The sequence below is a fragment of the Xenopus laevis genome, chromosome 9_10S, assembly GCF_017654675.1.
Source record: "Xenopus laevis strain J_2021 chromosome 9_10S, Xenopus_laevis_v10.1, whole genome shotgun sequence".
NCBI classification, from domain to species: Eukaryota; Metazoa; Chordata; class Amphibia; order Anura; family Pipidae; genus Xenopus; species Xenopus laevis.
In genome coordinates, this window is record NC_054388.1 from 66,506,988 (window position 1) to 66,520,326 (window position 13,339).

At 40.4% G+C, this 13,339-nt stretch overlaps 1 protein-coding gene across 6 annotated transcripts in view; it reads left to right on the forward strand.

The window, feature by feature from the left end:
- The window catches only part of dync1i2.S (dynein, cytoplasmic 1, intermediate chain 2 S homeolog), a 44,113-nt gene that overhangs the window by 23,693 nt on the left and 7,081 nt on the right, over positions 1-13,339 (forward strand). For all 6 annotated transcript variants that reach the window (XM_041577728.1, XM_041577729.1, XM_041577730.1 and 3 more), the window contains 4 exon segments: positions 8,404-8,493; positions 10,544-10,706; positions 10,785-10,884; positions 13,201-13,326. In XM_041577728.1, the coding sequence (XP_041433662.1) occupies positions 8,404-8,493; positions 10,544-10,706; positions 10,785-10,884; positions 13,201-13,326 (479 nt within the window).

The following is a 13,339-nucleotide window of genomic DNA, read 5'->3' on the forward strand; positions in this document are numbered from 1 at the left end:
TATCTCCCCCACCCGTCTCCAAACCAGAGCACACTACGTTTTGGTGCTGCTATCCCAAATAAGCAACACCATACTCTTCAAGCTGATGGAAAAACAAGCTGTAAAATGAAAGTTAATGTCACATTTGACATGAGTCACACATTATATATGTATGTATTCATTTGCTTTTAAAATCTGTTGAAATCTGAAGAGATAAAATCACCTTATGTTGAGTTTCGTCGACAGCTCTCAAGAATTGCTGCGTGAAAGCGCCAGAGTCCTGTTACATAAACGAACATAGATTTTTTTCCCTTCTTTTATCCTTTAAATGCATCTGTAAATAAGTGTTTGACAGGCACAAGAAATCATCCTTCAAGGAACTGGGGAGGAGGATAGTTGATTAGTGCTCAAAATATATAAATGGGCCTTTTTGTATAAAAGACAAGTATATTTATACCACAACCATAGAGCACAGCAAAAAGCTGCTGTGCGATGGCGTTTGCAAAATACCTTTTATTTATACCCTACAGGAATATAATAGTATTAATAATGTTTCTTTTTGTAATGTTTGTCTGTCAGTAGGGCTCAAACGATTCACAGTTGCCAGCACATTCTTCAAGCTTGGAGAGCATTCAAACATAATATAAATAAACATTAAATAGTAATAAAATTGCCTACAAATAGCGTTGTTAGAGAGCCACATACAAGTGCTGATAGGTGAGGCTTGGAGTCTGTTCTTGCAGCTTTTCCTAATATATCAATTATAAGCATGCTAGTGGCAGTTGTTTGCAAGTAACACACAGAATAAGGAAGCAACTGAATACAACTACATTCTTTTGTCGGTGTAAAGACCACGTTATGGGGCTGCCACAGATGGGCTTATTGGCATAAAAACCTATGGATGCGCGATATCTATACTGTATCCTTCACACAAGATTTAGTTGAACCCTGAACTGAATCTAAACACGTATTTGCATGTTTACACCATACATGGGGCAAACCCAACACTGTTCTACCAGTCAGCCCACTGGCTAAATGAACGTAAGGGGGGTATGAGAGGCAACATAAAGTCTTGCCAATTTTCATCATCTGCCGGTGCACCATGTACTGGCCAACATGGCCGATTGGCAGAGGAAATTTTATACAGGTCATGAAATTCTGAGGTGACTTCTGATCTTCTTTTTACAACAGGGTTTCAGTTAATTATGACTGATGGCCTCACTAAGCACCGTTTATAAGGTCATAATTTACAGAATATTCATGGTTCTTGTGTATTTTAAGTATATAAGAAGTCATCAGCATCACAATAGGTGCAAGGCTAAAGATCAGATGTTTGTTAGATGTTCTAGAATAGCAATTTTGAACTGACTTCTAATACCCTTTTATGTAAAGTAGGAGAGACACTCTTTCTTTAAATACTGTAGTTTTCAGAGTCATATAACATCACTAAGCATTATTTAAAAACAGCTAATAGCTCTGATTCTAAGGATAATATTTTACATGTTATTTATGGCTTTTGTGATCATGGCGGAACCCTATTGAGATGCAGTTTGTGCAAGCTGGGGAAATAATTATGATAGAAATTATTTGGCAAGCACAGTAGGAAGAAGTGCAAGGAAGTATTACTGTTATACCTGACCTGTACAATGGCAAATTAGGAAAAAATTATGTTTTTGAGCATTACATGTCATTAGTTTCATAATTAGACTGCTTGTAGTCCACCATTACTGCACTTTTAATGTATATTTGGTTGAACCGCAAACCCTAGCACCCCACTGACCGATGAAAGCAGGAGCAGATGTTGGGAGTTCTGGTCTACCAATTGGGGTCTTTAATGCAGTATTGCTATAGGCATTTTTTTCTGATCTGTGACCTTTATTGACATGAACATATTTTGTTATGGAAGGGTCCTGTTAATTGAAACACATTAAGCATTTGTTTTCCTGAACAAATGTAAATTCAGAGTCTGAACAGGCAAAATGTCGACGATTAAATGCATAAAGAATGGGTTATCAGAGGATTTCGCCTTCCTGCATTTTCCTGACAAGCAGGCGTACCATAAATATCCATATTTTAGTGTCCTTGTTTATGCATGCAACATGCCCCCCTTCCTTCTCAGCATTCTCGTTTGGCCATGCCCCAAATCTCGGGTAAAATCCTGCTAGAAATGTTGATATGAAGACACCTTGAGCTTAACAAAAGACACCCATTTCACAGCTGATTTCACTTTGATTAACCTGCTCGGCAGCAAGAGATTATTCAGACAACTGGGATTCTGCTCTATAGTGTTATTTCCAGCTGCAGCCCAATTTACGGAACTGTTCTTTGCTTTCCATCTCAACCAAAATACATCACAATTTTGATGTTATCTCAAAGTAAAAATTCCCTGCTTCATTAAACCAGTTTTTAGCAGCCATTGACTAGGTTTGTCATTTCCCAAGGAAACTGGCATTCTTGCAATTCTGCTTGTAACGTAAGCTCTCATGTCGGGCTATAGCGTGGAGTTAGCCACTTCGCTAAGGGCAATGAATATTCATTTATGGGCTGATTTGACATGCAGTGGTCCCTGTGTACAGGAAGTGCACGTTAAGTGAAATTCCTCTATCTAGGTGTATGGGAAATACTCGCATTAACATGGGATCTTTTTTTAACTAAGAAACACAAAAGTCATCTGAGTTTTAAACATTGTGAAAGCAGCCATATTGCTTTACGGGGCTTGTAGTTGTAATGGCCTCCCTGACCACCAGGAAACTGTAGATGTCATTCTCCCTATGCAGTGATCCCCAACAGATTACTCACCAACCCCTTGGATGGTGCTTCCAGTGACCTAAAAGCAGATGCTCATTTTTGAATCACTGGCTTGGAGGCAAGTTGTGGTTGTATAAAAACCAGGTGTACTGCCAAACAGAGCCTTCTGTATGCTGCTAGTCTACATAGGGGGTACCAAATGGCTATTTACAGAAGTTATTTGCACCAAGCAGGAACATGTTTCATGCTTGTGTTGCTACATCTGAATGTTGCTCACAGTTAAAGGAGGTTGGGGACCCCTGCTTCTTGTGTATGCATTATGCACAAAAACTGCATAAGGAAGTTATAGGGAACATTTATTGCGCCAACTATTATAACTTGAACATGCTAGAAGCTGGGAGTTATAGTTTATAACAATACATTCAACCTCCATAATTGTTTGTGTGGCTACATGTGTGTATGACCATTCCTGGCCCCTCTAATTGACTTTGTCTAACAAAATCAGTGCTGCAGTGGGTAGCATTTTTGGGGTCCTGATTCCAGCTGTGGCATACGCATGGAGTTTTTCTAAACCCGAAAAATATACAGGAAGATTCACTAGCTCCTGATAAGATTAACCATATTATGTGCAAATTGGCAGCAGGTTGAACGTCCCTAGTTATTTTATTCTATCCCCCACATGTCAGGGATATAATAAAATAACCGACCTGGCTGGTAAAAGTGATGGTTGTTCCCAATATTATTAAAAGGGAAAAAAGATAAATATATAGGAAGGCTGGTATTTTTTTTTCCAGAAAAGGTGGCAACCCTACCCACATGGTTCCAGGCTTTTGCATTGCAAGGGCCCTCTTCCACCTAAACAGAATTCATTAGTCCTTAAATTGACATGGTACCTACAATTTTGCACTTTCTAACCCACCATACATTACACATCATTAATTTTTTTTTCAAATTGTAATTCCCAAATCACATTCTAATATTGGTATTTTTTATTGGTATTTTAAGGCATTTATTTAACTTCAACATTCTGAATAATTCTTGTAACGGAGACATAAATATTTCCGCCCCCCCCAGCAAAGCGCTGTAATGAAATCTATTGATGCTTAGCCATTTGCTGAATTACGAAAATACTTTCAAAGCTCTGTGGACATAACGCCCCATCAGTGCCACCATTTCATGATTTCTGTGCCCCAAAAAAGCTTTCTGTCTTATTTGAGAAGCCCCAAAGCACAAAGAGGCCAGCTTTGTAAAGAGGCGTCCGTGTGATCGTGAGCTCAGATCCATACAGATTCTCTGAAACACTCCTTCCCCTTTGCACCACCGCCTCCTCAGCAGGGTCACTGAGATCACTAGCTTTTCTTGAAATGGCCATTTTCACTGGCAGGTGCATTATACCCTGTATTTTCAGATTGTTTTTCCATTCTGAATGCTTGGCAGGTTGATTGCTCAGGCTGCATTGACGGAGAAAGGGCTGATAAATCCGGTTGGGCCGGCTGAAAAGACAGTGATTACTGTTTTCCTTTGTGGCTGATTGAGGCCCTTGAAAGGAAAGATTTTAACCTTCACCATTTTGGTTCAAATGTATGAGCATATATTGAAATCATTCATGCCATTTATCTGAGTTCTGTAAACTTGTCAGGACGCACAAATCACTCCATTTCAGGTAATGTCGGACTGACACGTGTCCATACCATTGGGCTTAAAGCACCCGTCTTTCATAAAAAAAATAAACAATGCAACCAGGGTTCCTCCCCTAAATTCTCTGTCCCTGCTAGTATTTTCCAGGCATTTGCAATCCCTAAGCCAAGGCCTAACCAATGCTTTAGCAGGCTGACCATTCCTATATATATTTAAGCTGCAAGGAAAATAGATTTATATACCCAGCACACAGTTGTATTTTCCTTTGGGTAAACCTTCTTGTAGAAGCTCAGATTAGATTTTTGACCTGTTTAAAAATGGGTGACCTGTCCCCTCAGTGCAGACCCCTAGCAATGTGTGTGGCTTAGCAGCTGGTTAAAGATTTTGTATCATTGTTGTGTTGCAGGGGGCACAGGCTTGTCTGTGGGGACCGCCTGCAGTGCCAGTAATTGCACATTCTTACCAATGGGGAAAGCCATGATTGGAAGCAGCCAAGCAGAAAAATGCTATGCCATCCCATCGCCACCTCCATAGCAGAAAGAGACAATCTCCAGCAGTACCATCTGGTTGCTGCTATCTTGTCAGCTGGCCTGGCTGCTTGGGACCAGTGCTTTGCAGCTGTTCTCTGTCTATTGACCACTTTTATCCCTTCTCTTCCACCCCCACCATTGCTTTGGGTAACTTTGAACATGGGTCAAAGACATAACTAAGCAAACACGAGAACCCAGCTCATTACCAGAGATAAAGCACCTTCTATTCTCCTACTGTCTGACCATTAAGTCTTTATGGTGGGAGGCAAAGAGAAGGGAAAAAGCGCAATAGGAAATGCTTCATCTGCATTAAAGCAAGTTCTTATTATCCTTTCCCCTTTAACTCCAGTTGGGTATATAGTGATTATGCAAAGCAGTTGTCACACCATCCTACCAAGCAGAGTCTCCCGGCATGGAGTATTAGTCTTTTACATTATTCATGGAAATTAGGAAATACATTTTGGTTTTAAAATCTCATTGTCAGGCATGATACTACGTGCCAAATGAGACTTGCATCCACGATTACAGCGGATGAAAATGCAGCCTACCTATTGTGCCGAGTTAGAGTCTGTCTCAGAAAGCTAATGAAAGGCATCCTTTGTGCCGAGCACTAGGCCCTTATTAATGGGATGAGCTCCAGCCCTGCTTTGCAGGCCACTCCATTCTGACATTTATTTATATGCCAGTGTTACTCTGACATTATTTTACCTATAAATATTCAGAGTGTATTGTTTTGTTTGCTTTTGCATAATAACATTTATTTTGCAGTCATTTGCATTGGGGGCTTCCAGCTCGGTCTGTGTTTTACTGTAGTTTACACCATGCAGCTGTTTGGCACAATTGTATGTAATACCCTTGGGCTCAGAACCAGTTATTAGATATCTGAACCACCATTTTGCATGTAAAATGTCCTGCTTACAACCCCTAATAGCATTTTCATAGAACAGAAAAGGTCTTTAGAAATGTAGAAAAGACTTTACATGTTAATTGGTCAAAGATTTGTTTTTAAAGTCATCTGTTCTGCTTTAGTGAAGAGAAATTGTCCCTTTCTTTTCTTCTTGATAGAAACAGGGATTGTGGGCCCAGCAGCAGTGGCCCCTGTAATATTCCCAAGTCTGGGTGTTCAGCTGAACAGGGCTATTTAGCAAGGGCTATCAGCTTCCTTATGAGTGTCCCGGGGGCCAGCCTGTGAAATCATCTTGTCTCCAATAGAAAGGATGGTTTGAGAATGACTTAAAGGTATACATTGTATACATTCGCCTAACAAGTAAAGCGTCATTAAATTGTGTTAGACTTTATTAAACATTTCAAGCAGCTTGAACACACGTAATGGCAATCAGCTACAGGTGTATTTGTCATTATTGTGAATATTGTATCCTTGACAAATCATGGTCAGAGAGCCACTAGCAGCCCAGACACCAGTGGAAACTGACACGCTCCTAGCCACCAGAACCTCCCTCCCTTCATTTTTGCTGGGGCTTTCAAGGGAAAACAAGTTAAAAGCCTCTCTTTCTCTAAAACATTTGATCAAAAATAGTGACATTACATAAACAAGTGTCTGTGTTCTTTTAAATAAGTTACTGGAAGGAATTGATGAATACCCCATGAATGCACCCCTGGTGTGGATTGTACTTTGAATGTATGGAAGTGTGGCACCTGCAGTGCAAACACACAGGCCTGGGACACTGGTAGAGACACACAACTGTTGCACACCAGGCTCTCTCTACTACCCAGGGGAAACCTAATACAGTGCAGCCCTGATATGACTTAACTGATGGCAGCACATTGGTTACAGAACTGTAAGTCCTTTCAAGCTGGACAGTACGAGAATTACATGATATGAGTTGGTTTCAGCACCTTGCAAGTCTGGGCTGGTATTGCATCTTGACTGCTATCCAGCAGCACTTCATGATTATTTGGGGCATGCTATTATTCTATTTGCACTGCAAGGACCCATCTATTTACCAGATACTCAAACAGAAGGGTTCATAGGAAGGTATTAATATGCCACATGTGTTTACATTTACTTAGGATTGCTCATCAAACTGGCTGCCTCTGAAAATAAGCAGTTTGTTCCTTGTTTCACCAGCTTAGATAGGCAACACTGTACACACACTGTATGGGACCTGTAATTCAGAATTGTCTGGAACTGGGGTATTCTGGATAACACATTTTTCCGTATTATGGATCTCCATACCTTAAGTCTGCTAAAAAATATTTTAACAAGCCCAATCTTGTTTTTAGTTATCTTCTTTGGATCAAGTATAGGGTACTGTTTTATTATTACAGAGAAAACTGAAATAGAGTCTATAGTAGACAGACTTCTCAAAAAAGCAGTAAATAGTGGACATCGACTGAAAAGCACTAGGAGAAATCATTATAGAAAATAATGCAGAAATATCATAAATCAACCAAATTTTATTGGGGCTTTAGTTGCTCTTTATTTGTACTTTTATGGATGATGCTCAAAGAATATAGGGATTTCCCTTCCACGGCGGAACTGTAGAGGTGCCTGAGTCCATGTTTCTGTCATGAATATTTCCGCGTGTTTACCAGTAGTTGTAACCTGCATGTTTTTTATACATCCCATATGTGTGGAGCATTTGCAAAAATGCTGAAATGATTTCTTTGATCAAGTATTCGGTACACTTATTAGGAAGCCTCCCGTGACTGCTCGTTTCCTCGTGGCGCCCTTCATTCTTATTTAAAACTCCTTGAGTAGCTCCATTGTCTTTTGATTGCTGCAACATTCATGCAGCTGTTTTTACTGATTAGAACTGGCAGGGAAACATCCCTTTTTTTTTAAACTCCAGTGTAATATTTCAATCTGCTGAATATATTTACAGTGCAGCTACAGAAATGCCTGGCAACGCTCCTTTGCATTAATACAGCACCGTGGATAGGCGCTTTTATCTCCTGGAACTAGTATCGTCTTTTGATACATGCTGGATAAATAGGAAGCAGTATTATTTTGCAGTAGTCTTTGGGTTCTGAAGGTTTTTTTATACCTTACCTTAAGTGAACATGTCTTGCTCCAATAAAAGTACCAGTTTTATCACCAAAAGAAGAACAAAACATCTTTATACCACTATGGTTCCCTGCAGAGGCCTTCCTACCAAACTGCACCACGTATGCAACCAAATGGGGCCCTGCTCCCCCATACCTCATATTAAAGGACTAAGCAGCACAGCAGGGTTGATCATCTCCATCATTGGACACTTGACTTCCTCTCCCTGGCAACATGTTCATTTCAAACCAGGACAATATTGGTTTCTACTGCTTATGGTCCTGGCCAGCAATTTGCCACTAGATAAAAAACAGTCAAGCCTTTTATCATGAAATACAGGAGGAGCAGGCCAAATTGAGGAGCAGGAGTGGGGGTTTGTTCCTGAAATGCTCAGTAGAAGTCTCGTTTCACCACTACATTTGACAACATATTTTTTTCTGTCTTTATTGGGATGAGAGCAGGAGGGACTGCCATTTTAACAAAAAGTTGTTTTTTTTCCAGGTGATGAAGATGAAGAGGAAACAGTTGCACCTAAAGCAGTAGCAGTTCAAGAGGAAGACAAACCAGAGAAGAAAGAGGAAAACACTGAAGGTCTGCTCTCCTCTATGTCTTATCTTGTAGGCTGTACAATGTTAGTTATTCATGTGGCATATATAGATACACTAGGTGGCCAAAACTATCCAGACACCTGCCTTTCCAGCATCTCTTTCCAAAATCAAAGGTATAAAAATGAATTTGGTTCTCTTATTGTGGCTACAAGCTTTTCATTAGATGTTAGCATTTTAATGACCATTCAGTAAAAAGCATTAGTAAGGTTGGACACTAATATTGGGGATCAAGTGTGACCTGCTGTCTGCATTCAAATTCATCCCACATATTCTAATTCATCCTAGTTGGGTTGAAGTCAGGTTCAAGTTCTTGCACACTCCCATATCAGCAAATCCACTTGCTTTGTGTTGAAACCAGAAAGGGCCTTCCCCAGACTGTTGTCAGACAGAAAGTTGGCATGTAATAACCAAGAATGTCATTGTATGCTGTAACCTCAACATTTGTTTTTACTGGAACCATGGGCCCTAGAGCAAAACACAAAGAACAGCCCCAGACCATATTCTACCTACAGTTGGCAATGCACATTCAGGCAGGTAGCATTCTCTTGGTATTTGCCAAACCCAGACCTTTAAAGAGATGTAATATGTGGATTAGCTGCTATGCTTCTTAGAAATATTTAATATACATGCACCATAGGAGATCATGGGAACAAATTCAGCAACTTGGATCATGTGGGTATACCAACCCAAACCATTTACACTTTTTTTATTCTTCAATTAGAATATAGCATATCATTTGCTCACCTTAACTATCTCTGCAATCATTGTGATAAGCACCAAGGCAAGTGTTGTGTATCAAAGCCACTGGGTTGCATGTAAGGCTGCAGTTGAACCAATGGGCAACCTGAGCACTCCAGAGATAGTGCAGTAACGCTAAGTACAGACAAGGAAGAGACTATTTCATAGTAGAGGTCAAGACAGGTGGCAAGGATCAAAGGTGAAAAATCAGAAAATCATATTATCTAAAGGCTTAGGCAGGATCTTTAAACTAGGGATTCACCGAATGCACTATTTTGAATTCGGCCGAACCCCCAAATCCTGCGAGAATGATTCGGCCGAATACAGAACCGAATCCTAATTTGCATATCCTTTTTTACTTCCTTGTTTTGTGACATAACTCCCTGCCCCTAATTTGCACATGCAAATTAGGATTCGGTTTGGCAGGACAGAAGGATTTGGCCGAATCCTGCTGAAAAAGGCAGAATCCTGCCCAAACCGATTCCTGGATTCAGTGCATCCCTACCTTAAACAGAAGCCAGTCTGGGCAATGATAGTAAGAGAAACTGCCTTTAAAACCCTAAAGGGAGTTAAAATCAATGGGGTACCAGGTCTCAAAATGTAAACTTCTTCAAGATGTTGACGTCACAATTTGGCACTTTTGGCACACCTTAGCACTGCGGCATTGCCCTTAGCTAGGTTTCCTACCCAGCCTTGAGCCTTACTCTGCCTTGTCCTGGCTTGACCTTGACTTGCTTTAACCTTGCCTTGTTCTGCCTTAACCTTGCCTTTGAACTTGCCCTGCCTTGTCTGACCGTCCTCCTGCCCTGTCCTGATCTATGCCCGCTCTGTCCTGTTCTGATCTTCGCCCGATCTGTACTTTTCGATCTTTGCCCGCTCTGTCCTGTCCTGATCTTCGCCCAATCTGTCCTCTCTGGATCTTTGCCTGCTCTGTCCTGTCCTGATCTTCGACCTCTCTGTCCTGTTTCATTCTGCACCCGTTACACCTTGACAGACACTACACCCTCGCCAACCTGGTCCTGATCTTTTCCTGTCCATGTCCCAGGGCACAGCCAGTTCTTGCCTGAAAGACTCGCCTTACTCCTCTACCTCCACAGAGCCCCGTTCCTCAACCTTACTGACCCATTGCATCGTATAGTCTCCATTAAAACAAACAGACTTCACAGCCAAGTGCCTCTAGAATACAGCGTGTGTGCCTGAGCCGTAAAGGCAGCCAAGTGACCTGTGCACACAACAATGGCAGAGAATGTGCCACATAATAGTGTGATTTACAGAAATGACCTTTTTGTCTTCAGCTCCACCTCATGAGCTCACAGAAGAAGAGAAGCAACAGATCCTTCACTCTGAGGAGTTTGTAAGTTTCTTTGACCACAGCACAAGGATTTTGGAACGGGCCCTTTCGGAACAGGTCAACATTTTCTTTGATTACAGTGGCCGGGACCTGGAAGAGAAAGAGGGGTTAGTTATTTACAGCAATTCCAATAGATTTTTGTCAGTTTTTTTCTATCCTTTTAAATTTAAACTTTTTTTTTCCAGAGAAATACAAGCAGGTGCAAAGCTGTCTTTTAACAGACAGTTTTTTGATGAGCGTTGGTCAAAGCATCGTGTTGTCAGCTGCTTGGACTGGTCGTCTCAGGTATGACGTCTTGTACAGGAAATGTTTTCTTTTGGTGCAGCGCAGAACCTGCCAATGGCAAATACCTTCGAAAACATTTTTCTGGAAACCTTCTAATAATGGAATCATTGACTCTCAGATATGAAGCGTATTTGAGGTCTAACGTTATTTAAAGGCATCGCAGCCTTCACAATTGAAACCTTTTTGCTGGATGTTCCATTTCTCCCTAAATCATGTCAGTCTTGTGTAACTTGAACCAAAAGTGTATTTATTTGGTTGATTTAACGTTTCTCCATCTGTTTTTATATGTGACTGTTTTAGACCGGGGGAATATAAAGTTAATGCCAATAACTGCCTGATTTGCTGTTTAGTTTTTTATGGATGTCACGGATTATTCTAACCCGCAACACTCATTATCTGGCTGAGGATTCTGGGAGACCGATCAAAACAGCTGTTACATGAATTAGCCATGTAATGCCCTGTACAGAAATGTTGGATATAAACAGAACATTTCCTCAAATACTGCTTTGTGGCTCTTGTGGGTATGAGTTTTCAGACAAATTAGTCTCATTTTAAGGCAAAGTAATGCACAGTGGCTGCATAGAGATAAAAAGCTGTCAAGTTACAGAGGCATGTCATTCTTTTGACCTGCTTGGTTTGCTTTGTGCAGAAACATTTAGACATATTTATTGCATGTTGCTATAGTTGGACTAGATTCTTAACCCATCATGCAAATTTACACTTGAAATCCTCGCCATACTTTGCGCAACTATGTCAGATGTTCTTTCGTGCCAACTACGTGTATTCATCAAAATACGTAATTTTGTCTGCAAAAGAACGATGGCTTACGTTCGTCAGCGAAAATTGGTTAGCACGAAATTTTTCTTAGCGATTTTTCACTAGAGTTACTTTCTTCCTAGCAAAACTTTCATAATTTACTGATGCTTATGTCAATGTAAATTCAAGTGGGTGTAAAAAGGTCACATGTTTGTATTTATTAGTGATGTTGGTGAATTTGCTAGAAGTGGCCACTTTTTATAATAATTGTCCAAGGAAGCAAAATCAAGACCATAGAGAAATAGCCCAATAGTCTGCCTAAAACAAATGTGACGTGAGCTTAAAATGTTAAAAAAACATGTAAACATTTACATAATCCCACTTTATAAATATGAAACAATGCCAGTCTTTTTTTTGAGTATAGGATATGATGTTATCGACATAATAATGTTGAGGACGAGATACTCCAATGCAGAAACTGTGCTGCTCCATTATTTATGGAGTATCTGTTCCTATATCCAGAGGTATTGAGTATTGACACTTTATTAAGGACATAAAGTTGGGAAATGGATACTAACGTTTTTTTCTGGCGCAAGCTGTGCCCGCATATCAAGCAACTTTGAAAGTTGAGGATGAAGCTTCGGCTTATTAATTCACCAGGCACAACCTGGCGAAATAGACTTTGGCGAAAAGGGTAATGAAGAGAAACTTTTACATTTTGATAAAGTGGATTAACGATCATTTGCCTAAGCGAAAATGTGCCTTGAGAAAGTTCTCCAGTGCTGAGTTTTTCTGCTAGTGAAGTGTCTTATTCGCCTTTTAGTAAATTGATGATGCACTGCGAATTGTTGTTTTGGTAATTTTTTGCCAAAAAAACCACAATCCGCTCTTAAATCTGCCCCGTTTGGATAGAACTTAATTTGTGTTTTTTCATCTGTGATGTTCTTTAAAAGCATAATTCTTGGTATGTCTCAGACCTATGGAAAAGAATCTCCATTAAAGTGCATCTGAATCCTCACAACCATTTTTACAAGTGCAGTTACTTTTAATTCTCATGTAGGGATACCCTGAATCCACCAGCTTTGTATTTATTCAAACCCAAAGGGAATCCAACCCTAGTACATTGCAGTTGGTTGGATGGGGAAGGTGACCATGACATGGTGTAGCACCCTTAGATCAGAATCCTCCTGTATTTCCCACAATGATCATCCGTTGCCTCTTTTACTCTCACCAGTGATTTACTGCCTGTGTATCTGACAAGGTTTTTTAAACTCACGCTTAAGCCCTTAGGTAGAGGAAGTAACATGGCAGATAGGCCCTACAGATGATGCCCATTTCACTGTTAAACTAAGTAGCCTTAGGCAAACAGTTGCAGTGTATCCAGAGCTGTCAAGACCATTTCATTTGATTGAAAATAAGGCTTATTGTCCAAAACAACACACTTTTACCTTACAATGTGTTACTGCCAACTAGTAATAATGCAATGATTCAGCATGTGTAGCCATAAGCAATATGATCCATTGTTGTTGCTCAGCCACTTTTGTTTCTTTCTTCTGACAGTACCCAGAATTGCTTGTTGCATCTTATAACAACAATGAGGATGCTCCTCATGAACCTGATGGTGTGGCTCTCGTGTGGAACATGAAATATAAGAAGACTACCCCGGAGTATGTGTTTCACTGCCAGGTACGTTAGGAAC